At 46.1% G+C, this 26024-nt stretch overlaps 1 protein-coding gene across 2 annotated transcripts in view; it reads left to right on the forward strand.

Moving 5' to 3' along the window:
- The window catches only part of WDR90 (WD repeat domain 90), a 76321-nt gene that overhangs the window by 11333 nt on the left and 38964 nt on the right, over positions 1-26024 (forward strand). For both annotated transcript variants that reach the window (XM_032231295.1, XM_032231296.1), the window contains exons 8-19: positions 2559-2668; positions 3707-3934; positions 6139-6201; positions 7462-7530; positions 8222-8332; positions 9313-9458; positions 10633-10690; positions 14480-14598; positions 15335-15496; positions 16887-17017; positions 19345-19461; positions 20558-20793. In XM_032231295.1, the coding sequence (XP_032087186.1) occupies positions 2559-2668; positions 3707-3934; positions 6139-6201; positions 7462-7530; positions 8222-8332; positions 9313-9458; positions 10633-10690; positions 14480-14598; positions 15335-15496; positions 16887-17017; positions 19345-19461; positions 20558-20793 (1550 nt within the window). The remainder of the gene's footprint in view (positions 1-2558; positions 2669-3706; positions 3935-6138; positions 6202-7461; positions 7531-8221; positions 8333-9312; positions 9459-10632; positions 10691-14479; positions 14599-15334; positions 15497-16886; positions 17018-19344; positions 19462-20557; positions 20794-26024) is intronic.

Below are 26024 nucleotides of genomic sequence, written 5' to 3' on the forward strand. Positions count from 1 at the left end.
CCTTTGTGGCCTCTCCGCGGCAGTGGATCCAGGAGGGCACCCTGGTTCACCGAGGAACTCCGGGAGATGAAGCACCAAAAGAGACGCCTAGAGCGACGCTGGAGGGCTAGCAACTCCAAATCCGACCGAACACTACTAAGGGCCTTTATTAGGACTTATTTAGTGGCGATACGGGCGGCAAAATGTGCTCATTTTTCCGCTCTTATTGCGTCCGCAGAATCTCGCCCAACCGCCCTGTTTAGGATAACCCGTTCACTCCTGAAAGGGGGGGAAGCGGGGGATGCCTTACAGGGACGGGCTGAGGAGTTTGCCCAGTTTCTGTCGGACAAAATCGCTCAGATTCGGACAGACCTTGACTCCACTTGGACAGAACCAAAGGAGATGCAAGGGGAGGGTCTTGCTCAGATTTCCTGGAATGAGTTCTAGCTTGTCACCCCTGATTAAGTGGACAAGGCCATGGGAGCGATGAGTGCCTCCACCTGTTTCCTGGATCCGTGTCCCTCCTGGCTGGTTTCGACCAGCAGGGAGGTAACACGAGGCTGGCTCCAGAGAATTACGAACGCTTCCTTGCGGGAGGGTTCTTTTCCACAACCTCTGAAGGAGGCGGTGGTGAGACCCCTCCTCAAGAAGCCTTCTCTGGATCCAGCTATTCTTAAAAACTATCATCCAGTTTCCAACCTCCCTTTTTTAGAGAAGGTTGTTGAGAAGGTGGTGGCCCTCCAACTCCGACGGACCTTGGATGAAGCAGATTATCTAGACCCTTTTCAGTCTGGTTTCAGGCCTGGTTACTGCACCAAAACCGCTTTGGTCGCATTGACCGATGATCTCTGGTGGGCCAGGGATAGAGGACATTTCTCTATCCTGGTGCTTCTTGACCTCTCAGCGGCCTTTGATACCATTGACCATGGTATCCTTCTGCAACAGCTGGAAGAGGTGGGAGTGGGAGGCACCGTTTTTCGTCTTACCTCTCCGACAGGTCACAGTCGGTGTTGGTTGGAGGGCAGAGGTCGACTCCTAGGCCCCTTAATTATGGGGTGCCGCAGGGGTCGGTTTTGTCTCCTATTTAATATCTACATGAAGCCATTGGGTGAGATCATTCGCCGGCACGGGATTAAATACCACCAGTATGCGGATGATACACAGTTGTATTTGTCTGCCCCGTGCCAATTCAGCATAGCGGTGGAAGTGATGTGCCAGTGCCTGGAAGCTGTTAGGGTCTGGATGGGAATGAACAAACTCGCACTCAATCCTGACAAGACCGAGTGGCTGTGGATGTTGCCTCCTAAGGACAGTCCAGCTAGTCCGTCCCTAAGCCTGGGAGGAGAAAATTTGCTCCCCTCAGAGAGGGTCCGCAACTTGGGGGTCCTCCTGGATCCGCAGCTGACGTTGGAACATCATCTGTCGGCTGTGACCAGGGGGGCCTTTGCCCAGGTTCACCTGGTACACCAGTTGCGGCCCTATCTGGACCGGGAGGCACTGCAAACAGAAACTCACACCCTCGTCACCTCAAGACTGGATTACTGTAATGCGCTCTACATGGGGCTGCCCCTGAAAAGTGTTCGGAGACTACAATTAGTCCAGAATGCAGCCGCGCGAGCGATACTGGGTGTACCTAGGTACACCCACACTACACCTATCCTCCGTGAGCTGCACTGGCTTCCTATTGGTCTCCGAGCACAATTCAAGGTGCTGGTTATCACCTTTAAAGCCCTACATGGCCTAGGACCTGGATATCTACGAGACCGTCTGCTGCCGCACACCTCCCTAAGACCGATAAGATCGCACAGGATGGCCTTCTCCAGGTGCCATCAGCTGGACAATGCCGGCTGGCGATGCCTCGGAGTAGGCCCTTCTCTGTTGCCGCTCCGGCCCTATGGAATGAGCTACCCCCAGAGATCTGGACCCTACCCACTCACATGGCCTTCTGTAAAGCTATCAAAACCTGGCTTTCCGGCAGGCCTGGGGCTGTTGACCTCTGGATTGAGGTCCAGCCCCGCTTAGACTGGGTGCATGTTGTGTTTCTTTTAAATTTGTTGTCTTTTATTTGTTTTTAATCTTCTTTATATTTTTATTTCTGTAAGCCGCCCGGAGTCCTCTGGGATTGGGTGGCCTATAAATTTAATAAACAGTAAACAGTAAACTGTTTTTTGCTTGTTTTTGGCCCCCTCCCCAGCCCAGGAGCGCTCTACAAGCCTTCCAAAGCCCTTTTTTTTTCAAAATATGAAGCGTGCAGAGGGTTTGGGAGGCCTACAGAGTGCAAAAACCTTTTTTTTAAAAAAAAAATTACTTTTTCAAAATCATGGTTCATCTTATTCTCCGGAGCGTCTTATAGTCTGAAAAATACAGTACATGCATCCTCCCCCCTCTCCCATCTTATCCAAGTAATTCTCGGCTGCTAACAAGCCCTACGGAAACCGAAATCAAAAGCCAATCGGGCGAAACAGAGTTGAGAAAGGGCATCCCAAGATAGCTGAGGCACCTCTGAGCAACTCACACATCAGCAGGCACAGCGGGCTCCGTGTCTCAAGGTCTTCCTTGCTCTCCTTCCATCTTTTCAGCTGCCCATTCCGAAGACAATCCAATCACCCTGGTTCCCAAGGAGGTGTCTCTGAGCAAGCCAGTTCGGGACCGCGTCTCTCTCATCCAGCAAATCACCAGTCCCAAAGAGGTATGGAAGCTTTCATCTTTCTTGACACCCCAAACTTGTGCAGGTAGTCCTCAACATACAACCACTCATTTAGTGACTGAAGTTACAATGGCACTAAAAATAAAAGGGACTTTCGGCCATTTTCAGACTTACGAACATTGGACACATGGTCAAAAGTTGGACGCTTGACAACTAGTGTGTATTCATGATGGTTTGCAGCGTCCCGGGGTCACGTCATTTCCCCCCCTTTGTGACCTGACAAGCAATGTCAAGGGGGAAGCCAGATTCACTTAACAACCATGTGATTCTTGCAGTGATTCATTTAGCAACTGTGGCAAGATTTTGGAAACGGGGCAAAATTCACTTAACTGATTCGCTTATCAACATTAATTCTGGGCTTCATTGTGGTCGTAAGCCGAGGACACCCTGCACAGAATAAGCTCAGCCACTTCAAATAGCACAAGACTTATACACCGCTTCATAGTGCTTTGCAGCCGTCTCTTAAGTAGTTTACAGAGTCAGGCTATTTGCCCCCAACAATCTCTGGGTCCTCATTTTACCCACCTCGGAAGGATGGAAGGCTGAGTCAACCTTGAGCCGGGTGAGATTCGAACTGCTGGCAGAGTTAGCGTACAATACTACATTCTAACCCACTGTGCGCCATGGAAGGAAGGAAGGAAGGAAGGAAAGAAGGAAGGAATAGCAATAGCACTTAGACTTATATACCGCTTCACAATGCTTTACAGCCCTCTTCAAGCAGTTTTACAGAGTCAGCATATTGCTCCCCAACAATCTGGGTCCTCATTTGACCACCTCGAAAGGATGGAAGGCTGAGTCAACCTGGAGCCTGGTGAGATTCCAGCTGCCAAATTGCAGGCAGCCGGCAGTCAGCAGAAATAGCCTGCAGTACTCCACTCTAACTACTGCACCACCGCGGCTCAAATCTTAGCTTGCTATCTTCCCCCTATGACCCAGAGCTCCATTGCTTCCCACTGAAGAAAGGGTCAGCATACTTTGAGCTCAGCCTCCACTTTCCAAAACTTTTTTCTTTTTTGAAAGATGCCTCGCCAGTCTCCCCTTCTTACGAAGCACATACCCAAGATTCACCCCTCAAGGTCCGAGCCTGGGTGGACAACCTGCATTGTGGACCCGAGCCTGAGAGAAAGGTCACAGGCCAGAGCAGATTCCCGTTTCACCCCCTCTTCGATGGATGATGGCAGCATTCATGTTTACGCCCACAAAAATGGAGATGATGCAGTCCGTGCGGTTACCATCGACTCTGACGAGGTAAGCCGCAAATTCGAGCCATTCTTCCGAGGCATTCCTGTGGACAAATGTTCCACTTTAATGCAGCCATAGGTTTCAATTTAGATTGGAAAAATGGGGTCAGAGAGAAAAATCTACGTGGAATTCTTGCCATGGGTGATATGGAATCAAAATGCAGGATCCAAAGCAAATAATCAAGGCTCACTGAAGTATCTCTCTCTGTCTCTCTCTCTCTGTCTCTGTCTCTCTCTCTTTCTCTATCATATATATGTGTGTGTGTGTGTGTGTAGTATTTCTGCTGATATATATTTATATATATATATATATATATATATATATATATATATATATATATATATATATATATATATATATATATATTTATATATTTATATATTTATATATATGTAATTAGAGTTACAACCCCTGGTATGCCCAAATATGGGAGGAAGTCCACTGCTTCCATTCTCTGTCCATCGGCTCGTCACAAGAGACCATCCATACAGAAACACAATATTTTTACTGTTGCCTTTGTTACATTTGTGTTCTATTTGTGCTGATAAATAAATACAGCACAGGTTCTAATCCCAGTAAGGGTATGGCTAGCTGATGAGAGCTAAATAGCTTGAAATAGATCTATACTAGTCTCCCTTTATTTATCAGCACAAATAGAATATATGTATGTATGTATGTATGTATATGTGTGTGTGTGTGTATGTGTATGTATGTATGTGTATTTGTGTGTGTGTGTGTGTGTGTGTGTGTGTATGTTCCAGCATAACTTTGGAATGCCTCAAGCAATTTCAACCAAACTTGGTACACTAACAACTGTGTAAACAAATATTCTGGAAACAAATACTGTGGGGTAAGATACCCCCACAATGAATTCCAATCCAGAAGCACACACAGATAACTGATGCAGCAGGATTCATTAACTTCTTTAGATACATAAGTATAGACGAATAAATGTACAATACCAACAGGTGGGTTCTTCCAAGAAAACACAAGGCAGGAGAGTTACAGGCAAATACAAGCAGTTGGCTCCATTTCATCAGAGAAGCCAGACGGATTGCTAGTTTACTTCTCAGAGCAGCAGACTGCTTAAGTTTCTGTTGCAATTCTCTGCACAGACTCAGATCTGTTTAAGCTCCTATCGGCTGACTTAGTTGCTATGCCTATTCATTGGCTGACCTTGTTCCCATATCTCTCCCAGTCATGAATATTTTAACCCACCTCTAACTCTTCTTGGGGTATGTTTTGTCTGTGTCTCTCTGTGTCCAGCATAACTCTGGAATGGCTGGGCTGCTGAAATGAAAAGGACTGAATTATATCTATAGCGTCAAATCACAGTACTTTTAACAGTGATAGTGTGCATTTTGGATTCAAGTTCATGTGCCTGTGTGTGTTGCAGCATTACTTTGACTTGACACTATAGATATAATTCATTCCTTTTCCTGTGTAATACAGGATTAGCATAAACAAGTACTCGGGCAACGTCAGGTTATCAACTAGTTTATTGTAACTGGAATTCCCTCCACAATATAGTTGGGAGGGATTTGTCCTGTGGACAAAAGGATACGCTCCAGGGGTGGGTTCTGGCAGGCACTATTGCCGGTTTGCTCGTGGGCGCGCTGTGCATGCATGCGCAGTACAATAAAAATTGTCCTGCGCATGCGCAGAACTGAAAAACAAGGTGGCTGTGCCTATCGTGCTGCCCGGAAAATGAGTTCAGGGGCATGGCAGAACTGGGTCGTTGCTGGTTCCAGCAACCCAGGCTGCCAAACCACTACCGGTTTGGTAGTGGTAGAACTGGTAGGAACCCACCACTGATACGCTCACATTTCCAGTGGACATTTCAGAAAGAAGGAGAAAATGATAGCCATTTATAAGTAACATAATATTCATAATTAACCAGTCTCAGGTAACCTGCCCGACCTTCTGCTGTTAGCAACTTTAAGACAGAATTTTTGTCATAATAAAAGAAGCATATTGATTGCCACAATTATTCATTTAGTGTAGGACGATGGTACGGTTAGCCAGGAGACTACAATACGAATTGTTTAATACTTTAAAATCGCTGTGACATGTGCTTTGAATGTGCTGCTTCTCAGTTTAATATGGCTTAACGAAGAACTTTTTTTACCCAAACCAACTTGTAGCATTCTTTTTTTTGTCCCTGCCACCCTCTTTGCCCTCAACCTTTAACGTGTCCTTTGTTTCTCCAGAACCTATATATGCCGACAGCAGGACCAAAGACCATCTCTGCCAAGAGTTCTGTTCCCTGCACGGTGAGAAGCAATTTTTTTCTTTTGCAAAATGTACAGCTGAAGCAGTGGTGGGTTCCAGATCCCAGCGCAACTGATATGGTACAACGGGGCCCATTGTCCACCACATGAACATCAGGGTTACAGGGTTACAGAGTGCTACTTTTTTAAAAATAATTTTTTATTTTATTTTGATATAAACAATCTTCTATTAAACTGTGTCATCTGGGTACAAGTATTTGTGCAAACAATTAAGATTTACAATCATATTCATTATTCAATCCTTTCTTAGCTTAATACCAATACCTTAAGTGTCTAATACTATAACTATCCTCTTCATATTTATTTAATTCTATTAGTTATATTAACTATTGATATATTTTCTGTATTTTACACAACTCCTTTTATTACTAGTTCTTATATTTACTCTCTAACCATTGATAAAATGCTTCCCATACAATATAATAATCAGTTTGTTGTTTCTCTTTAATAGCCAACATTAATCTGTTCATTTCTGCACATTCTAATATTTTCCTCATCACATTCTCTGTAGGAATCTCTTCACTTTTCCAGTTTTGTGCACATACAGTTCTAGCTGCTGTTATGACATGGATATTCACATATACATTTTCTTTACTATAGGTTTCTGGTAATCCCCAATAAGAATATTTCAGGTTTTAAATCAATATGTTGTTATGTCATATTTTGCAACCATGTATGAAGCAAAAAAATATATTGGATGAAAATACAGGAGGTTACTTCTGAATCTCCACCTCTTTCATTTTTTCCTTCCTACCATCAGCTCCTTTCTGTGACTGATGATATTTTAGTTCTAGCCATAAGGGAAAATTGGACCAATGATGAATGATGGAAGCTGCTTAAAACCAGATCAGAGTGTTGAGACATTTAGATCAGTTGTTTTTTTAGACATGGTGGCTAGGGCAGGGGTCTCCAACCCCCGTTCCCCGGACTGGCACCTGGCCACGTCATGCCAGTCACTGGGATGAAAAAACAAGCAAAGCCCCCTCTGTGGAATGCAGGCAGCATGCAAAACCAGCCCCTCTCCAGTCCATGGAAAAAGGTTGGGGTAGGGAATTCTGGGAGTTGAAGTCCATGCATCTTAAAGTTGCCAGGTTCAGGAAGACTGTATTATATATTGCCCAGAGGTTGTCCATCCCTTCTTTAGTGAAGAAAAGCAGAGCCATACTAGAAAGTTATCGTTTGTTTTGATGTCTTTTACGTTTGATACTTCCTGACTCAATGTAACTCTGGATTGGTTTTCAGAAGCTGCTACCAGATCCAATTCTGAAGCTGAAGAAGATTATTGGGTTTGGGGGTTGCAGCACCAAATGGGTCAGTATATCCTTATTTAAGCAGCATATGTCTCTCCAGCAGGGGGAGTGATGCAGTGGCCTAGGGGTGGAGCTCTCGCCTCACAATCAGGGGGCTGTGAGTTTGTTCCTAGGTAGACCCAACTATTTCTCTCTCTGGGCACGACGAGAATATATCTGCTGAACAAAACTCCGCATTAGTGACAGGAAGGGCATCCGGCCAGGAAATGCTCTGTTAGCTCTATTCAGTTGCCCAGACTCCACCCCACAAGGGATTATGGGGTTGTTAAAAGATGATGATTTCTTTCCAGCGGGGGAAGAAAAAGCATGTGTGCCTTAGACAAAAAAACCAAGATAAGCATGCAACATAATAGGTAAGCAGGCTTCCAAGCAAAATGAGACCTTATTCTGGGGTGCATCATCCCTCTAGGTCTTGGAACAGCACAGTAGAAGAAGCCATGTTTGCAAAACTAATAGATTAAGCCAGGGTAAAGCTTAACATTTGACCTCCAATTAAACCTAGTTTGTATGATTCATTCTGGTAACATACACAATTACCATAATGCAGTATTGTTCATTTTGTATGCTATTCAAAATGACAAGTTAGAGATTGAGGGCACCTGCCTGGCATTTGGGTGTCCCAGCAGCCCCAGGCCCTGAGAAGGGGCACCTCTGTTATGAAGGTACTGATGTTTTCTTCTTTTTTAACCCAGGCATTGTGGGCTTCCGGCAGTGCTGTAGTGGTGTACCCTTGCCACGCTCTGATTGTAGCCACAGCAATTGATTCTGGCAAACAGAGGTTTTTTGCTGGCCACACCAACAAGGTATTTCCTTCTCCTTTTCCCTTACATTTTAACCTGAAACTCATTCCAAATATAGACATTGAAAGGATGTTTTATATGGAAAATGCCTAGGCTTCTGTTTCTTAAAATAGGCAACTTTAAGATTTCAACTCCCAGAATTCCCCAGCCAGCACTGGGAATTCATATTAGTTACCCGATTTTTCTATCAATTTTCACGCATTTGTCTTGATTTTTGGAATGCTATCAAATCAGCATTAGCCTCCAAGTATTTTTTATTGCCGATGATCTTTTATTCTTGCCCTTCTTTTGTTCTTGCCCTGTATCCCTGCATCCTTTTGATTCGGGTAATAACTCCCAAGAGTGTGATCTAACTTCCCTGTTCTGACCGAGGCTTCCCAAGAGCATGAAGCAAACTCCTTCTCCCGACAAAACCCCTTTTTATTAATTGACTCTGAATTCTGCTCATTCACATCCAGCAAAGACTTTCAAGGGAAGATTTACAGTCAAAGACCTTATCTGGCTTGGAGAGCTGCCAGGCCGATATCTGCAAAACCTGGCAAGGAGTCTCAGAGAGTCACAAACCAATTAAGCGAACTAATTGTCTCCTGCAAACTCCACTCCCCTTTCGCTCCTCTTTTGTTTCCTCTGGGAGGGGCCACTCACCTGTGGCCTTACTCCCAAGTCGACCCCTGTTCTTTAGCTGTTCCCTTCGTCTGGCAACTCTGCGCATGCTCACACTGGTAACAAGCTCCAGCTGTTCTTCTGCCTCACTGATGTCTGACTCTGAAGGCAGCTGATAACCATCAGACGGCCCTGGCCCCCTCTCTGCCTCCGACACAGAGCCCTCCTCAGAGCCTTCCCCAGACTCCAGGACTTGCCCATGTTCCTCCCCAACCTCCTCACTGTCCGACTTTGCTGCCAGCTCCATTGCTGGACCACATTATTCCCCATGCTGCTGGAAACGCTTTGCACAGACAGTGGCCTGGTTTTTGTGTCTGTAGGTGGCGGCCCTGGCATTCAACAACAAAAGCACTTTGCTGGCATCCGCACAGATGGGAGAAATGAGTGTGGTGCGTCTCTGGGACTTCCCAAGCGGGAAGTGCCTTTGCGTGTTTAAAACTGGGATCCATTCCATCTCGTGTCTCAGGTAAGTGCCGGGCACCCTGGAAAAAGGGCAGGGGGAATGCAAGCTGGAAGAGCTCATAGTCTCCCATGTGTTGAGGGGGCTGAGGGTATCAAGTGTGGCTTTTCTATCATGGAACAGCCTCCTAATAGATAATTACCGTATTTTCCCGAAAATAAGACAGGGTCTTATTTTCTTTTGACCCCCGAAATAAGTGCTTGGCCTTATTTTTGGGGAGGTCTGATTATTTTTGAGGTGCAGGAGGCCCCTTAACCTTGGCCCGTGGATCAGCTGATCCAGAGAAGGCTGGAAGTTCTGTCTCTGTTTCTGGCACACTCTTGCCAGCCCTGGCGTCACTGGGCCTGAGGCTCTTTTTGCGGCTGCCACTAAGAGAAGGGGTGCGGTAGCTAGGGTTTGTGGATGGCAGGTGCATGAGGGGCGGGTGGGGCATGCCCCCCCCCCCGGAAATTGCAGGGACCAGCTGCACATGTGTTTAAATATTTTAGGGGAGGGCTTATTTTAGCGCATGCACTACTAACGTCGATTGGGCTTATTATCCGGAGAAGTCTTATTTTCAGGGAAACAGAGTAGTTTGGCCTCTGTATGATGGCTCTTTGGAAGCATTTGAAAACCAAATATGGCTCTTCGAGAATGAACATTCGGCATTATTTACACAAACAATATGCTGTCTATGGAGGTTCTTATTCATCCAAAGGTGCTTTTATTTTAAAGGCAACTGGACTTTCTGATTTCTTATCTGTTATCAGCTATCACATCACTAGCTCTTCTTGTTTATTGTATTTTGTTGCTTTTATTTATTGGAGGACATTTTATTGTGCTTTAGTAGGTTGTTGCAAGCCACTGAAATCTTGAAGGCCTGACTGCATACATAGTCAAGGAAACAAGCAATGAATGAATGAATCATTGAATCATAAATGGAATCAATGAATGAATGACTTCTAGATTTGGTGATAAAGAATTTATTTAATGATCTGCATTGAGTTTCCTTGGAACAGTTCATGAAACTTTCCACAGATTAAATTCTCTGCCCGTTTACATCTCTGTTATCTATCCTGACAGGCAGTGGCTTCTCCAATTCTTAAGCTATAACAGCCACCAGTAGCTTATTTTTACTTAACTAGAAATGATGGACTCTACCTGCCATTTCTCTCCCCCCCCCCCCCCCCCCCACTCCCAGTTTTTCATACAGTGGAAATGTTCTTTGTGGCACCGGGAAGGACAAACGCGGGAAGACGGTAAGTAAATTGGCATTTTGTTTGTAGAACATACGGAGGTATTGAGGGTTTTCCTGTTCTGACCTAGGCTTCCCAAGAGCATGAAGCAGACTCCTGGTCCCGATAAAACCTCTTTTATTTAGGTTAAAGCGAATTCCTCTCCAACAAAGTCCCGGCAAACAGTCTTTCATGAGATTTCACATCTACAGGGCTTTATCAGGTTTGGAGAGCTGCCAGGCCGATATCTTCAAAACGCCACGCTGTAACAGCAGTTACTTGGCAAGAAGTCAGGAACAGATCTTCACCCTAATGAATTGAACTAACTGTCTCCTGCAAATTCCCCTCCCCTTTTGCTCCTCTTTTATTTACTCTGGGAGGGGCCATTCACCGTCCACCTGTGCCTTTACTCCCAAGTTGACCCTTGTTCCTTAACTGTTGCCTTCTCCTGGCAGCTCTTCGCATGCACACACTGGGAACAGGCTCCAGCTGTTCATCTGCCCCACTGATCTCCAACTCTGAAGGCAGCTGATAACTGTCAGACCTCCTCTCTGCCTCCGACACAGAGCTCTCATCAGAGCCTTCCCCAGACTCCAGGACTGGCCCATGTTCCTCCCCAACTTCCTCACTGTCCGAATCTGCCACCAGCTCCGCTGGCCGCTGGCAGGCCACAACATTTCCTCCCTTTACTCGCTTCTTTTATAATGGTATCTCAGAGGTCTCCATGGGACATCAATAGCTCCTGGGATCTGCAATTTCAATTTCAATTTCAATTTAATAAAATTTGTATGCCGCCCACTCCCTTGGGACTCTGGGCGGCTTACAGACAGATAAAAAGCATTTAAAAATTTAAAAGTAAAAAATACAATTGTTAAAATTACACAACATCCATTCAGTCTAAGTGGGGCTGGACATTGATCAACAGCCCCAGGCTTGCCGGAACAGCCAGGTCTTAATGGTTTTACGGAAGGCCTGGAGAGTGGTAAGGGTCCGGATCTCTATGGGTAGATTGTTCCACAGGGCCGGCGCAGCTACAGAGAAGGCTCTCCCCTGGGGGGCCGCCAGCCGGCATTGTCCGGTCGATGGCACCCTGAGGAGGCCCAACCTGTGAGATCTTGTTGGTCCTTGGGAGGTATGTGGCAGGAGGCGGTCTCTCAGGTAGCCAGGTCCTAAACCATGTAGGGCTTTAAAAGTAACGACTAGCACCTTGAAGCGCGTTCGGAGACCAGTAGGGAGCCAGTGCAGCTCGCGGAGGATGGGTGTAACATGGGTGTATCTAGGTACACCCAGTATCACTGCACGGCTGCATTCTGGACCAACTGCAGTCTTCGAACACTCTTCAAGGGCAGCCCCATGTAGAGCGCATTACAGTAATCCAGTCTTGAGGTGACGAGGGCATGAGTGACCATTCGAAGTGCCTCCCGGTCCAGGCAGGGCTGCAACTGGTGCACCAGGTGAACCTGGGCAAAAGCCCCCCTGGTCGCAGCTGACAGATGGTGTTCTAACATCAGCTGCGGGTCCAGGAGGACACCCAAATTGCGGGCCCTCTCTGAGGGGTGTATAATTTCACCCCCCAGGCTAAGAGGTGGAATGTCTGGACTATCCTTGGGAGGCAACATCAATAGCCACTCGGTCTTGTCTGGATTGAGTGCCAACTTGTTCGCTCCCATCCAGACCCTGACAGCCTCCAGGCACTGGCACATCACTTCCACTGCTTCGCTGAGTTGGCACGGGGCGGACAGATACAATTGAGTATCGTCTGCATACTGATGATATTTGATCCCGTGCCGGTGTATGATCTCACCCAGCGGCTTCATGTAGATATTAAATAGGATTGGGGACAGGACCGAACCCTTCGGCACCCCATATTTGAGGGGCCTAGGGGTCGATCTCTGTCCTCCAACCAACACCGACTGCAACCTGTCCGAGAGGTAGAAGGAGAACCACTGTAAGACGGTGCCTCCCAGCTCCCGTAACCGCCGCAGAAGGATACCATGGTCGATGGTATCGAAGGCCACTGAGAGGTCAAGAAGCACTAGGATAGAGGAATGTCCTCTATCCCTGGCCCGCCAGAGATCATCGATCAAGAAGATACAGAGGTATCTCTAGCCTTTCCCAGTTCCCAAACAAGATTTGTGGTGGTTGAGGACTTGGGAAACAACGTTGAGGGCCGAAAAAGATTCCTTCTCCCAGCCAAAGCTGTTGAGAATTTTTCATGATTTGTGCTTTTAGTGATTTGATTCGTGACTTGCTCATAGTTAACTGCTTGGTGAATTGATTCAACTGTCTGTTGGTGACATCCAAAGTCAAGGCAGATGCCTAACTGCTTCTGGAGTGGAGGAAGGGAGTCCTGGTCATGATTCTTCATCCCATCTACTTATTCCCAAAGATCAAAATGTTAGATTTCTCAGGGCTGAAGCTCTCTTCCCAGGCAGAACCTTGATTCCAGTAGGATTTTTCAAAATTTTTAGAGCTGCTTTCCTTTCTGTATTTGCTCTGGATAGAGATGGAGCTGTCCAAGTGCTGATATCTTTTAAAAAATAATAATAATTACACAGATTTTTTTAAAACAAAAAAGAAATAACTTTAACAGTTTCCTTCTATACAACATTTCCATATTGGTATACATCCATTTTATGTGCATTCACACCCCCATACTCTTATATGCCATTATCTATACATGCAATTCCAGTGTTTTTATACATACCAATATATTCATTTCTTGAGTTAGTCATTCATTGTATGTCGTTTCCATTTATACATATTTATTACTAATTTCTAACGCCTGTATCTTCTTCGTTTAATCTTTGCACCTGTCCTCTAACCATTTATACCACTCATTCCATACCTTATAATAATCTGTTTCTCCTTTATCTTTGATCTCATTTGTGAGGCTATCCATCTCTGCACACTGTAGGTCTAGGACTTTCCTTATCGCCTCTTTCTCTAATGGAGCAAAATTGTTCTTCCATTTTTGTGCATACATAATTCTGGCTGCCGTTATGATATGTAAAATAAGATATGCTGATATCTTGATACTCATAGATATAGTTGCTCCAGGATACTGTTTTTTTTTCTGATTAGTGTCATCTACCGTATTTTTCGAAGTATAAGACACACCTAGATTTTGGGGAGGAAAACAAGGGAAAAATATCTCCTTGTGTCTCTCAGCAATTTGCCTCCTTGCAACAGACAATATACACTGTTTGTAGTATTATATTTCAGACTATACTTGTACAGATGCTGTTAAAATTGATGGGGCTTTCTGGAAGTATAGTTATTTTTTGCTATTTAAAAGAAGATATAATAGCACTGGGCCTCTTCAGATCAAGCATTTATTTTAAAAAGCTTATCCATTTTGTTAAGCTGTCTAGAACAATAATAAAGCAGTCTTTAAAAAATAAGTCTAATAATTTGAACATTCTATAGGCATTTATAGTTGTTGACTTACCTTCTTGCAGCAAACAGCCTGATTAGCACAAAAAAAAAAAATCTGCCTCCCAGCAATTTGCCACATGGAGCAAACAGCAAGTTTGGTGCCAAAAAGCCCTAGCTTTCAGGCACTCCCACCACTTATGGTAAAAGGTTCCTAGTGCAACATTGCATTCCCAACATCATGGCAATAAGTTTTGATTAATTTTAGTTAATCTTGTGGGTGGGATGTGCCACCTATAGAACATGCTAAGATGTTTCTTAAAAGCTTCAAGCCTGAGCTTGGATTTGGGAATTGTTAGAAAGGTTTTAGCGGTAGATTTCATCAGGCGTGTCCAGTCAAGGAAAGATCACTCTAGTTGTTGTATGCTCCCTTGGCAGGTGGTGGTGGTTTGGAACACTGTGCAGGTGACCCGTGGAGGAGAGGTGGTCATGCTGGCCAAAGCTCACACAGACGTGGACATTCGGGCCTTCAAGATTGCCTTTTTTGACGATACCAGGTAAAGAACTCCGAGCAACAGAAGCCAGCCTGGCATTTACTCTCTTGAGCTTTTCTTTATGCACTCCGTTGCATGAGAGCTGGTGGAGCTATTGAAGGAGTCTTTCATCGGAAGCTGATCAGCATCAAGATGCTTGTCCAGGCCAAACAGCAAACCAGAGTGACTCTAGAGGGAAGGAAGGGAAAGTTGCATATCACAGTTACTATGCTTATGTGAATTCAGATTGACATCCAAGCTGGAAAGCTTTTTTAGATCAACTTTCCTTCCTGCCTTCCTTCATTTTCCTCCCTCCCATTCTTTCTTTTCCTTCCTTCCTTCCTTCCTTCCTTCCTTCCTTCCTTTTCCTTCCTCCCATTCTTTCCTTCCTTCCTTCCTTCCTTCCTTCCTTCCTTTTCCTTTCTTCACCCCTCCCATTCTTTCTTTTCTTTCCTTCCTTCCTTCTCCCTCCCATTCTTTCTTTTCCTTCCTTCCTTCCTTTTCCTCCCTCCCATTCTTTCCTTCCTTCCTTCCTTCCTTCCTTCCTTCCTTCCTTCCTTTTCCTTTCTTCACCCCTCCCATTCTTTCTTTTCTTTCCTTCCTTCCTTCTCCCTCCCATTCTTTCTTTTCCTTCCTTCCTTCCTTTTCCTCCCTCCCATTCTTTTTTCCCTTTGTCCCTCCCTCCCTCCTTGAAGACCTCCGAACCCGAAGGAAAAAATCCCTTTCTCATTCTCTACCCTGACTTCTCTCACCACCACAGGATGGTATCATGTGGCCGGGACAACGTGAGGCTGTGGCGGATCCAAAGCGGGGCTTTGCGCTCCTGCCCCGTGAATCTGGGCGAATACCGTTCTCTGGAGTTCACAGACCTGGCCTTTGAGGTTGGCCACTCCACCTTGCGTGAACCCGAGGACCGGACACTGTAAGGAACTGTTTTCCTCTTTTCAAAGCTTTAGACAAAGACTGATGCTTCAAGGCAGCTTCTGGCTGTCTTTCTTTAGAAGGTTGATCAGCAGGGCTGGGATCCTGATATCTTAGCAAGCACATTAAGATTCATCCCTGTCTTTGCTGCAGGTTGTTTTGGACTGACATCTCAATTCATGCTGAAAGCAATTCATTTTGGTTGATGGGTGATTCAGCTAATATTTCTACTAATGGATTGAGTCACACCTCAATTTAAATGTTCAGTTGTACATACAGCTTCCATATTAAAAGTTTATGGCGCTGAAGACATAAGTGCCAGAATAACAAAAGGGTATGTCTAATTTGATGAAAAGAAGGATTAGGGGTGATATAAAAAGATGTTGAGACTATAGAAAAAGTGCAGAGAAGAGCAACAAAGATGATTAGAGGACTGGAGGCTAAAACATATGAAGCACTGTTGCTGGTAATTGGGGATGTCTAGTTTAATGAAAAGAAGGACCAGGGGAGACAGGATAGCAGTGTTCCAATATCTCAGGGACTACCACAAAGAAATGGGAGTCAAACTATTCTCCAAAGCACCTGAGGGTAGAACAAGAAGCAATGGGTGGAAACTAATCAAGTGAAGAAGCAACCTAGAACTAAGAAGAAATTTCCTGACAGAACAATTAATTAGTAGAACAACTTGCCTCCAGAAGTTATGAATGCTCCAACGCTGGAAGTTTTTAAGAAGATGTTGGCTAACCATTTGTCTGAAGTGGTGTAGGGCTTCCTGCCTAAGCAGGAGGTTGAACTAGAAGACCTTCAAGGTCCCTTCTATTATTCTATTCTATTCTATTCTATTCTATTCTAAAAGTAAAGTTAGTTTTGCATTTAATTGTTTCAGGAAGAACAATTGTTTCAGAAAGGAAATCTGCACTGTTTCCCCCACCCCCGCCGCCTTTTTGCCTCCTGCATATTTTAGCAGGGAAGTATAGGATGTTGCTCCATAACCTAGATCCATAGGGGGTCTTGACTCTGGTTTACATAATGCAATATCCATTTATGGAAAACATATTTTTTCACTGCCGTTATAGCAGTAGTAATAACACTTAGACTTATATACTGCTTTACAGTGCTTTGCAGCCCTCTCTAAGCAGTTTACAGATTTAGCATATTGCCCCCAACAATTTGGGCTCTCATTTTACCCACCTCGGAAGGCTGAGTCAACCTGGAGCCTGGTGACATTCAAACTGCCAAATTGCAGTCAGTCAGCAAAAGTAACCCGTAGCACTGCACTCTAACCACTGCGCCACCGAGGCTCAGAGTGACTTACTGATGACACAATAGCCACAAGCAAGAACTGATTTAAGAATTAACGCAATTCCTCCCTCCCTTTCTTCCTCCCCTAGGTTTGTTTGCAGCAGAAGTGGGCACGTTTTAGAAATTGACTACAAGAATGTCACTGTCAAAAATGTCCGTCGCCTTTTGCCCTTGGAGACGGGACCCGCTCCCCAGCGAGAGAAGCACGCTTTTAATTCAGGTGTGAGCTCATACTTCTGGGAATTTTTTTGGGGGGGGTGGGGGATTTAGAGGAGCCCAGAAGAACTTTTAAAAATATCTCCGGATGATAAACTGAGCCTGGGGGCATTAAAAAAAAAACAAAAAACTAAACTTACACTCAAGGCTGACACTTCACTTTGCAGGATATTAGCTAAGAGAGGTAGTCCTCGACTTACAGCCACATTGGGGCCCAGAATTCCTGTTGCTATGTGAGACAGTTTGTTAAGTGAGCTTTGCTCCATTTTTGCCACCTTTCTTGCCACCGTTGTTAAGAGAATTGCTGCAGTTGGAAAGTTAGCAACATGGTTATTACGTAAATCTGGCTTCCCCATTCCCCTTGGCTTGTCAGCAGGTCGCAAAAGGGGATCACGTGACCCCAGGACACTGCAACCGTCATAAATGCGAGCCAGTTGCCAAGAGCCTGAATTTTGAGCAAGTGACCATGTGGATGCTGCAAAAGTCATAGGTGTGAAAAACAGTCATAAGTTACTTTTTTCACTGCTGTCGTAACTTCGAATGGACACTAAACTAATGGCCGTAAATCAAGGATTATCTGTATTTTTCAGAACAGAATAGGAATAGAATTGAATTGAATAAGAATAAGAGAATAAGAATAGAGAATAGAATAAGAATAAGAATAGAGAATAGAATAAGAATAGGAGAATAAGAATAGGAGAATAAGAATAGAGAATAGAATAGAATAATAGAATAAGAATAGAGAATAGAATAGAATAATAAGAGAATAAGAATAGAGATTAGAGATTAGAATAGAATAAGAATATGAGAATAAGAATAGAGATTAGAGATTAGAATAGAATAAGAATAAGAGAATAGAATAGAATAAGAATAGAGAATAGAGAATAGAATAAGAAGAAGATAATAAGAATAGAGAATAGAATAAGAATAAGAGAATAAGAATAGAGATTAGAATAGAATAAGAATAAGAGAATAAAAATAGAGAATAGAATAATAGAATAAGAATAGAGATTAGAATAGAATAAGAATAAGAGAATAAGAACAGAGAATAGAAAATAGAATAGAATAAGAGAATAAGAATAGAGAATAGAATAGAATAAGAGAATAAAAATAGAGAATAAATGGAATGGAATAGAAAAGAATAGAATTCTTTATTGGCCAAGTGTGATTCGGCACATAAGGTATTTGTCTTCGGTGCATAAACTCTCAATATGCATAAAAGCTGTAAGTGATAAATTGTGATGATAGTCATGAAGTAAAACAAATAAAATAAGATCAGGTAACATATTGTGGCTAGCGAGCACTAAGAGAAAAAACATTAGGCCACTGGTGTTCATGAATATCATATTGGAGATACCGAATTTACAACTTAAGCAGTGCTATTAAATGGAAGAATCCTGAAAAAGACATCCTATTTTAAGTTGGGCTGCATTTTCCTAAGCTTAAGGGGCTTCTTAGTGGACGCAGAAGCTTCATCGGTTTGTGGGGCAAAAAAGAGAAGAATGGTATTTCGCTGAACCCTGAAGTTGTGGCCCGCCAGTGGCCAGCGTAGCTGGTGGCATACTCAGATAGTGAGGAGGTTGGGGAGGAACATGGGCCAGTCCTGGAGTCTGGGGAAGTCTCTAATGAGGGCTCTGCATTGGAGGCAGAGAGGGGGCCAGAGCCATCTGACAGTTACCAGCTGCCTTTGGAGTTGGAGATCAGTGGGGCAGAAGAACAGCTGGAGCCTGTTCCCAATGTGCGCATGTGCAGAGCTGCCAGGAAAAGGGAACAGTTAAGGAACAAGGGCCAACTCGGGAATAAAGGCACAGGTGGATGGTGAATGGCCCCTTCCAGAGTAAATAAAAGAGGAGCTAAAGGGGAGGGGAGTTTGCAGGAGACAATTAGTTCGATTCATTAGAGTGAAGATCTGTTCCTGACTCCTTGCCAAGTAATTGCTGCTACAGCGTGGCATTTGGGAGATATCGGCCTGGCAGGTCTCCAAGCCTGATCAAGGTCTGTAGTTGTGAAATCTCATGAAAGACTGTTTGCTCTGGCTTTGCTGGAGAGGAATTCCCTTGAACCTAAGTAAAAGAGGTTTTATTGGGACGAGGAGTCTGCTTCATGATCTTGGGAAGCCTAGGTCAGAACAGAAGTCTCTTCTTATAGACTTATTGAAGTGATGGGATATTGTTTTGGGGTAGTTGTAGAATGTTATCTTTACGGGTCTTAAGGGCTTCAAGGATCAACTCGTGATGGGGCAAACTCGTGATGGGGCAAAAAGGATTCAAGCAATGGCAGCTGTTGTGTCTCAGAGCATCCTGGATTTCTCTCTTTTTTTCCCCCTTCTAGGCCCTGGGATATCCCTAAACAGCATCTGCTTCTCTTCAAGTTTCTGTGCCACTGCCTCTGACGATGGCTACCTGCGCCTATGGCCCTTGGACTTTTCAGAAGTCTTCCTGGAGGCAGGTGCGTAGAGCTTAAAGATCACAAAGTAGGTAGGTCTTCCATTCAGGAGATCAACTGGAGATGACTTTGGAAAGATTGCCAATGACACTGGAGGTCATAAATTTGCTCCTATGAGACTGGGCTCCTTTTGACCTTGAAGGTGTTTTAGTTCATGATCTCAGGTAGTTATACAGTCATTCAATAACCTATAAAGTAAATGTTCCCCTCGCACATATGTGCTAGTTGTTCCTGATTCTAGGGTTGGTGCTCATCTCCGTTTCAAAGCCGAAGATCCAGAGTTGTCCGAAGATGTCTCCGTGGTCATGTGGCCGACATGACTAAACCCCAAAAGTGTACGGAACGTTGTTGCCTTCCCACCAAAGGTTGTCCCTATTTTTCTACTTGCATTTTTTACATGCTTTCGAACTGCTAGGTTGGCAGAAGCTGGGACAAGTAGCGGGAGCTCACTCCATTACGCAGCACTAGGGATTCAAACTGCCCCCTCCCTATCCCTCAAGTTGTGAAAAATGACCACAGTCAGGTCAGCTTCAGGGTTGACAATATATATATGCATGTATATATGTTGCATGTTATATGTGTGTCATGTGTGGGAATGGGTAAATAAATACTTTCTTTTGAGAGCAGACACCAGAATTTCATTTTTAATGTGGGCCAGTGTGCTCACAGTAAACAATGACAATAAAGATTGTCTTGTCTTCATCTTCGTCTTGTCTTTGTCTTGTCTTTGTCTTGTCTTCATCTTGGTCTTGGTCTTGTCCTTGTCCTTATCCTGTCCTACCTTACCTTACCTTACCTTTCTTTTGAGAGCAGACACCAGAATTTCATTTTTAATGTGGGCCAGTGTGCTCACAGTAAAAAATGACAATAAAGATTGTCCTCATCTTCGCCTTCTTCTTGTCTTGTCTTGTCCTGTCCTGTCCTGTCCTATCTTACCTTACCTTACCAAATCATCTTATCCATCCCATCTTACCTCACCTCATCTCATTTTTCTTATTTGCATCCTCACCAAGAAACTCCAGATGCCTCACTGTTCCCTTTGCCCGGTGAATCTAACCATGTCCCTCGAATGCTGACTAAGCTGGCATCTTTCTTCCAGAGCACAACAATCCAGTGAGTTCGGCTCGAATCAGCCCAGACAATCTGAAGGTTTTGTGCACCACCGCCACCGGGAACGTGGGCTGCCTGGACATCCAGTCGAGGAATTACAGCACCGTCATGAGGTCCCACGTGGGCACTGTCTTGGCGTTTTCAGTGGACAGTTCCCAGAAACAGCTGGCGACGGTGTCCGAAGACAATACCATTCGCATTTGGAATGTCGAATCTATGCAGCAGGTGATTTCGGAACTTTGTTGAATAGATGCTTATACCTTTCTGGAAGTTAGAATAGAATAGAATACCAGGGTTGGAAGGGACCTTGGAGATCTTCTAGTCCAACCCCCTGCTTAGGCAGGAAACCCTACACCACTTGAGACAAATGGTTGTCCAATCTCTTCTTAAAAACTTCTAGTGTTGGAGCATTTACAACTTTTGGAGGCAAGTTGTTCCACTGATTCATTGTCTTCACTGTTAGGAATTTTCTCCTTAGTTCTAAGTTGCTTCTCTCCTTGATTAGTTTCCACCCATTGCTTCTTGTCCTGACAGGTGCTTTGGAGAATAGCTTGACTCCCTCTTCTTTGTGGCAACCCCTGAGATATTGGAACATTGCTATCGTGTCTCCCCTAGTCCTTCTTTTCATTAAAGTTGACATACCCAGTTCCTGCAACCGTTCTTTGTATGTTTTAGCCTCCAGTCCCCTAATCATCTTTGTTACTCTTCTCTGCACTCTTTCTAGAGTTTCCACATCTTTTTTAGTGTGGTGAACAAAACTGGATGCAGTATCCCTTATTTGTGAGACCGTGTGAGGTTCCTTATTTGTGAGACCTTGTGAGGCTCCTTGTTTGTGAGACCTTGATCTCAGGCGCAAGACTGGATCATTCTCCTGTGCGCTGCTTGGGGAATTCAAGCATGGGTTAACTTTGTCCATTAACGTTGAGAATGAGTTATGCAAATTGCTGGCCACGCCTCCTCTGACTGGACTGGTTTAGTTTTTTAACTCAGTCCAGCCTAAAGAGACGCAAAATTATTCTCTCTGGGTTACTAGGCAAATTCATCATTATTATTATTCAGCTTGGATTCCCTTCACCAGCTTGAGCTCCTTTCGCGAAGCGGTAAACATCTCTACAAATAGGTTCGTTTTCTCTTGGTTTAAAGCGTCAATTGGATTTTAGCGTTCCCGGAGCCTTCGGGGCCAGGGAACCTCTTTATTGGAGGCTAGGACGTGCCGTTGTTCGTTGTGGGAAGGTCAGTTCACCGCCTTCGTTTTGTCTTGCCGAGGGAGGCTGGGGATCGGTTTGCCGCCCCGCCCGCTTTAGCCGCTGTCTGTCGCCCCCTCCTTCCCCCCGAAGTTGCCTGGTGACGCCATATGGCTGGACTCCCTGTATTACCTCGACCTCGAGAGCCTCTGGAAGCTGCAGCTGCGGTCGCTGGCAAGATACAAGGCAGGCTTCCTCCATTCTGGTGGCAGCCTTTGTACCTCGCTGATTTAAATCTTCCATCCCCGCTGTTGGTCGCGGGGGCCTTTTTGGAGCCCTTTTTGCGCCGACAAACAGTCTGGCTGGGCGTGGCTTCATCTTCACGCCCGCAGTGGCGTAAAATCACCAGATTCATTGCTCCACAGAGGTCGGTTCACCACCATTCTACTGGAGCACGAGTTTGATCTCTCACGGCCTCCTGCTTCGATTGCAATCGGCATTTGGTATTTCAGTGAACATGAGCTTGAGCCCTTTCAACTTAGCTTACATTATCGTTCTATTATCGGGGGCAGCGCTGGGGCTTCCACCTCTCCTCAGTTGTCCTCCGATGCCACTGGGGCCTCATCTAGAGTGGGTAGGACCACCACCAGGGCCGCCAGCCACAGATCCCGCGCCACCTCAGCGGCTCCTGCCAGGACCGCTAAGCGCACCAGTAAGACCAAGAATGGGTCTAGGGCTCCCTCAACCCCCAGGCCACCTGCTGCCTGAAGGGCCTTCTACCTCCGGCCTAGCTGGAATTCAAGGTTGGTCCCTAGACCTCCTTCTCCCTCAGGATCTCACAACTGCAGGACCTGAGTCAGGCCTTCAGGGCTCGTCTGGTCCTTCTGAGCCCAGCCCAGGCCCGGCCCCCTCCCGTTCAGGCACCGCAGCCACCTTTACTCCCATGGCTGCTGGCAGCAGACCGGAGGATACTTCAGAATTTGACCTCTCCCCTGGGCTCAGGGACATGATTGCCACTGCCCTATCTAGGGGAGTGGATGCAGAATTACAGCGTAGGAGTCAACGCTCTAGGAATTTGATTTCTGCCAGAGATTTAGCCACCTCTCAGGCTGATCCCCCTTCTCCCTTGCCTTCCATCTACGGTGAGGGGTCTGTTTTAGGGGAGGAAGGTGAGATTTTGGATTTAGAGTTATCAGATGTTGAAGGTCTGATTCAGGATAAAGTTCCTTTTTCGGGCCTCTTCAGACCAGCCCTATTTAAATCTCTACGTTATAAACCCAAGGCCACCTCCAATTTGGGGAGGGGGGGGCAACCACCCAGGACAGTACCGAGGTGGGCCTTGATCCCACAGAGCGCTTGTTCACTGAACAAGTATAAGAACAAGAGGCTATTCCATCACCCAAATTGTTTCTGGACGTAATCCAAAAACAATGGTCCCAGCCCCGCAGTCTCGCCCCCTAGCAATGGTGATAGAAAGCTTTATGCTTCCACTCCGCAATTGGACACCATTTTGCAGTTTCCCACTGTTGACCCACCGATAGCGGCCTTGGCTTCCCCGGTCCTCATTCCATCTGAAGTTTCGGAGGGATTGAAGGCTGAGGACAGCAAAGCAGAGCTCGTTATTCTCAAAATGCACCAGGCGGCTGCCTGGGCATTGCGTGCCGCTACGACGGCCTCGTTCTTCAATAGAACTCCCTTAGTTTGGTTAAGACAACTACAGGAGAGGTTAGGTCCAGAGGACTTGCGCCTTCATCAGGATGTGGTCAAACTGGTGGCGGCCTTAGAATTCTCTTCGGATGCCACACTCAATGCGGTCAAGTTCGCGTCCCGAGCTGTGGCATCCAACATAGCGTCTCGGCGCCTGTTATGCTACGCCATTGGCAGGCGGACGTACGATCCAAATGATGCCTTGCCTCCATCCCCTTCAAGGGCGGTTCCCTATTCGGAGCAGCGCTGGATCCTATACTGATTGAAACGAGGAACAAACAAAAGGTACTTCCTTCGACCTCTAGGCGCACGGATTGGAGGCAACAACCGTATCCTTGAAGGCAGCCCTTTCGTATTGGGGAGTCGGTGTACTCCTCCCTCCCCTACACCCCTCTATCTAATAGATCCTTTTCTCAGTCCCAGGACAGTTTTCAGGACAGAGCCAATATTAGGGACAGAGGTAGAAAGCAGCACCAACAGCAGGCCCAGGTCCGGCAGCCCTTTTGTGGCGCCAACAACCGGCCTTTTCGTAGGTACCGGTGACTCGCTAGAGGGTGGCCCTATTGGCGGACGCTTAACCACCTTCGTTTCTCTTCCATACTCTTCCTAGTTCCCAAGACCTCGGGAGGATGGCAGGCCATCCTAGATTTGAAACAGCTCAATTTCTACCTAAAGTACCAAAAATTAAAAATGCAATCACTCAAGAGTATTCTGGCAAGCATTCACCAAGGCCTCACCTCTCTCTCTCTCTCTCTCTCTCTCTCTCTCTCTCTCTCTCTCTCTCTCTCTCACTCTCACTCTCACTCTCACTCTCACTCTCACTCTCACACTCACTCACTCTCTCACTCTCTCACTCTCTCACTCTCTCACTCTCTCCGGTCCTTGGTGAGTCTTGCATAGATGTTGTTCCTTGGGCAAGGTTCCACGCATGACCACTGCAGTGGTATCTCCTCCCATTCCAAAGGGCTCACACCAGTCACTCTCAGGCCAGGGTTCGCTTACCGACCAAGATGTCCCTGTCGCTCCATTGGTGGATGTCATCCCGCATCCTCAATGGAATCCTCTTCAAGGAACTGGAGTGGATTGTAGTTACAACAGATGCGAGCCAATTCGGGTGGGAGGCTCATGCCCTGGACTGAATGACACAGGGTCGTTGGACTGTCCAGGAGCTGAGCAACAGCATCAATTGTCTGGAGCTACGGGCTACCCGCCTATCCCTCCGAGAATTTCGAGACCTGGTTACATCCAACCATGTGTTGATACTCACTAACAACGTGGCCTCCAAAGCACATGTCAACCGCCAAGGAGACACGAGGTCCAAATCCCAGATGATGGAAGCACAACGTCTGCACCACTGGCCGGAAAACCATCTGTTGTCAGTCCGAGTAGAACACATCTCGGGCACTGCAAACGCCCAAGCAGACTGGTTGAGCAGGGCCACAGTGGATCAGGTGGAGTGGCACTTGCAGCCAGCCCTGTTTCGAGAAATGTCCCGCTGCTTTGGTCACCTGCAGGTGGACCCATTTGCTCAACCCGACAATACACACCTGCTGCGATTTTACACCAGGTTCCATGTACCAGGGGTGGAAGGCACTGACGCCCTCCGCAGCCCTTGGCCGGAGGGCCTCCTTTATGCTTTTCCGCCTCTGCCAATTGTACCGCTGGTCATCCAGAAGATTCTGGCGGAACGGGCGGAGGTGCTGCGGGTCGCACCGATGTGGCCACGGCGCCCCTGGTATGTGGACCTCGTCTATCTGCCTATCTCACGTCCATGGAGAATTCCGGACAACCGGATATCCCTCTCGCAAGGAGCCCTCGTCCACTCGAATCCACAGCTTTACAGTTAGCTGTGTGGCATGTGAGCGGGAGATCCTGAGTCAGCAGCATTGCTCAGATAAGGTCATCTCCATGATCCAGGAGGCTCACCGCCCGTCAACAACCCGCATCTACGAGGCTACCTGGCGCGCCTTCTGCAGATGGTGTCAATCAACAGGTGCAGACCCAACCGGGGCAACCATACCGCAGGTATTGGACTTCCTACAGATGGGAATGGACAAAGGGCTAACACCTAACACCCTCCACTGTCAAATTGCGGCTCTGTCTACCGTGATTGGCGGTGGGTGGGGCCACCCCCATCTGAACACCCGTGGGTGCGGGCCTTCCTGAAGGGAGCAGCGAACCTTAGTCCGCCTATCGTTCATCGCTACCCCACCTGGGACCTCTCCCTAGTACTCAATGCCCTTACGGCGGCTCCATTCGAGCCTATTTGGACCATCTCCCTCAGGTTACTGACTCTTAAGACTATCTTTTTGGTAGCCATCACATTGGCCAGGCATGTGTCCAAGTTGGCGGTGCTCTCCGTCCGGGATGACCTCTGCATTTTCCATCTGAGTAGGGTCGTACTACGTTTGGACCCAACCTTTCTTCCAAAAATTAACTCGTGGTTCCACAGGTCACAAGAGATCACTCTCCCGGATTTCTGTCCACGGCCTCTCACCTCCCCAGAACGGCGTTGGCATCATCTCGACGTTCGTCATTCACTTCATTGCTATGTGCGACGCACGA

This window comes from Thamnophis elegans, chromosome 14, assembly GCF_009769535.1.
Source record: "Thamnophis elegans isolate rThaEle1 chromosome 14, rThaEle1.pri, whole genome shotgun sequence".
In the NCBI taxonomy this organism is placed as follows: Eukaryota; Metazoa; Chordata; class Lepidosauria; order Squamata; family Colubridae; genus Thamnophis; species Thamnophis elegans.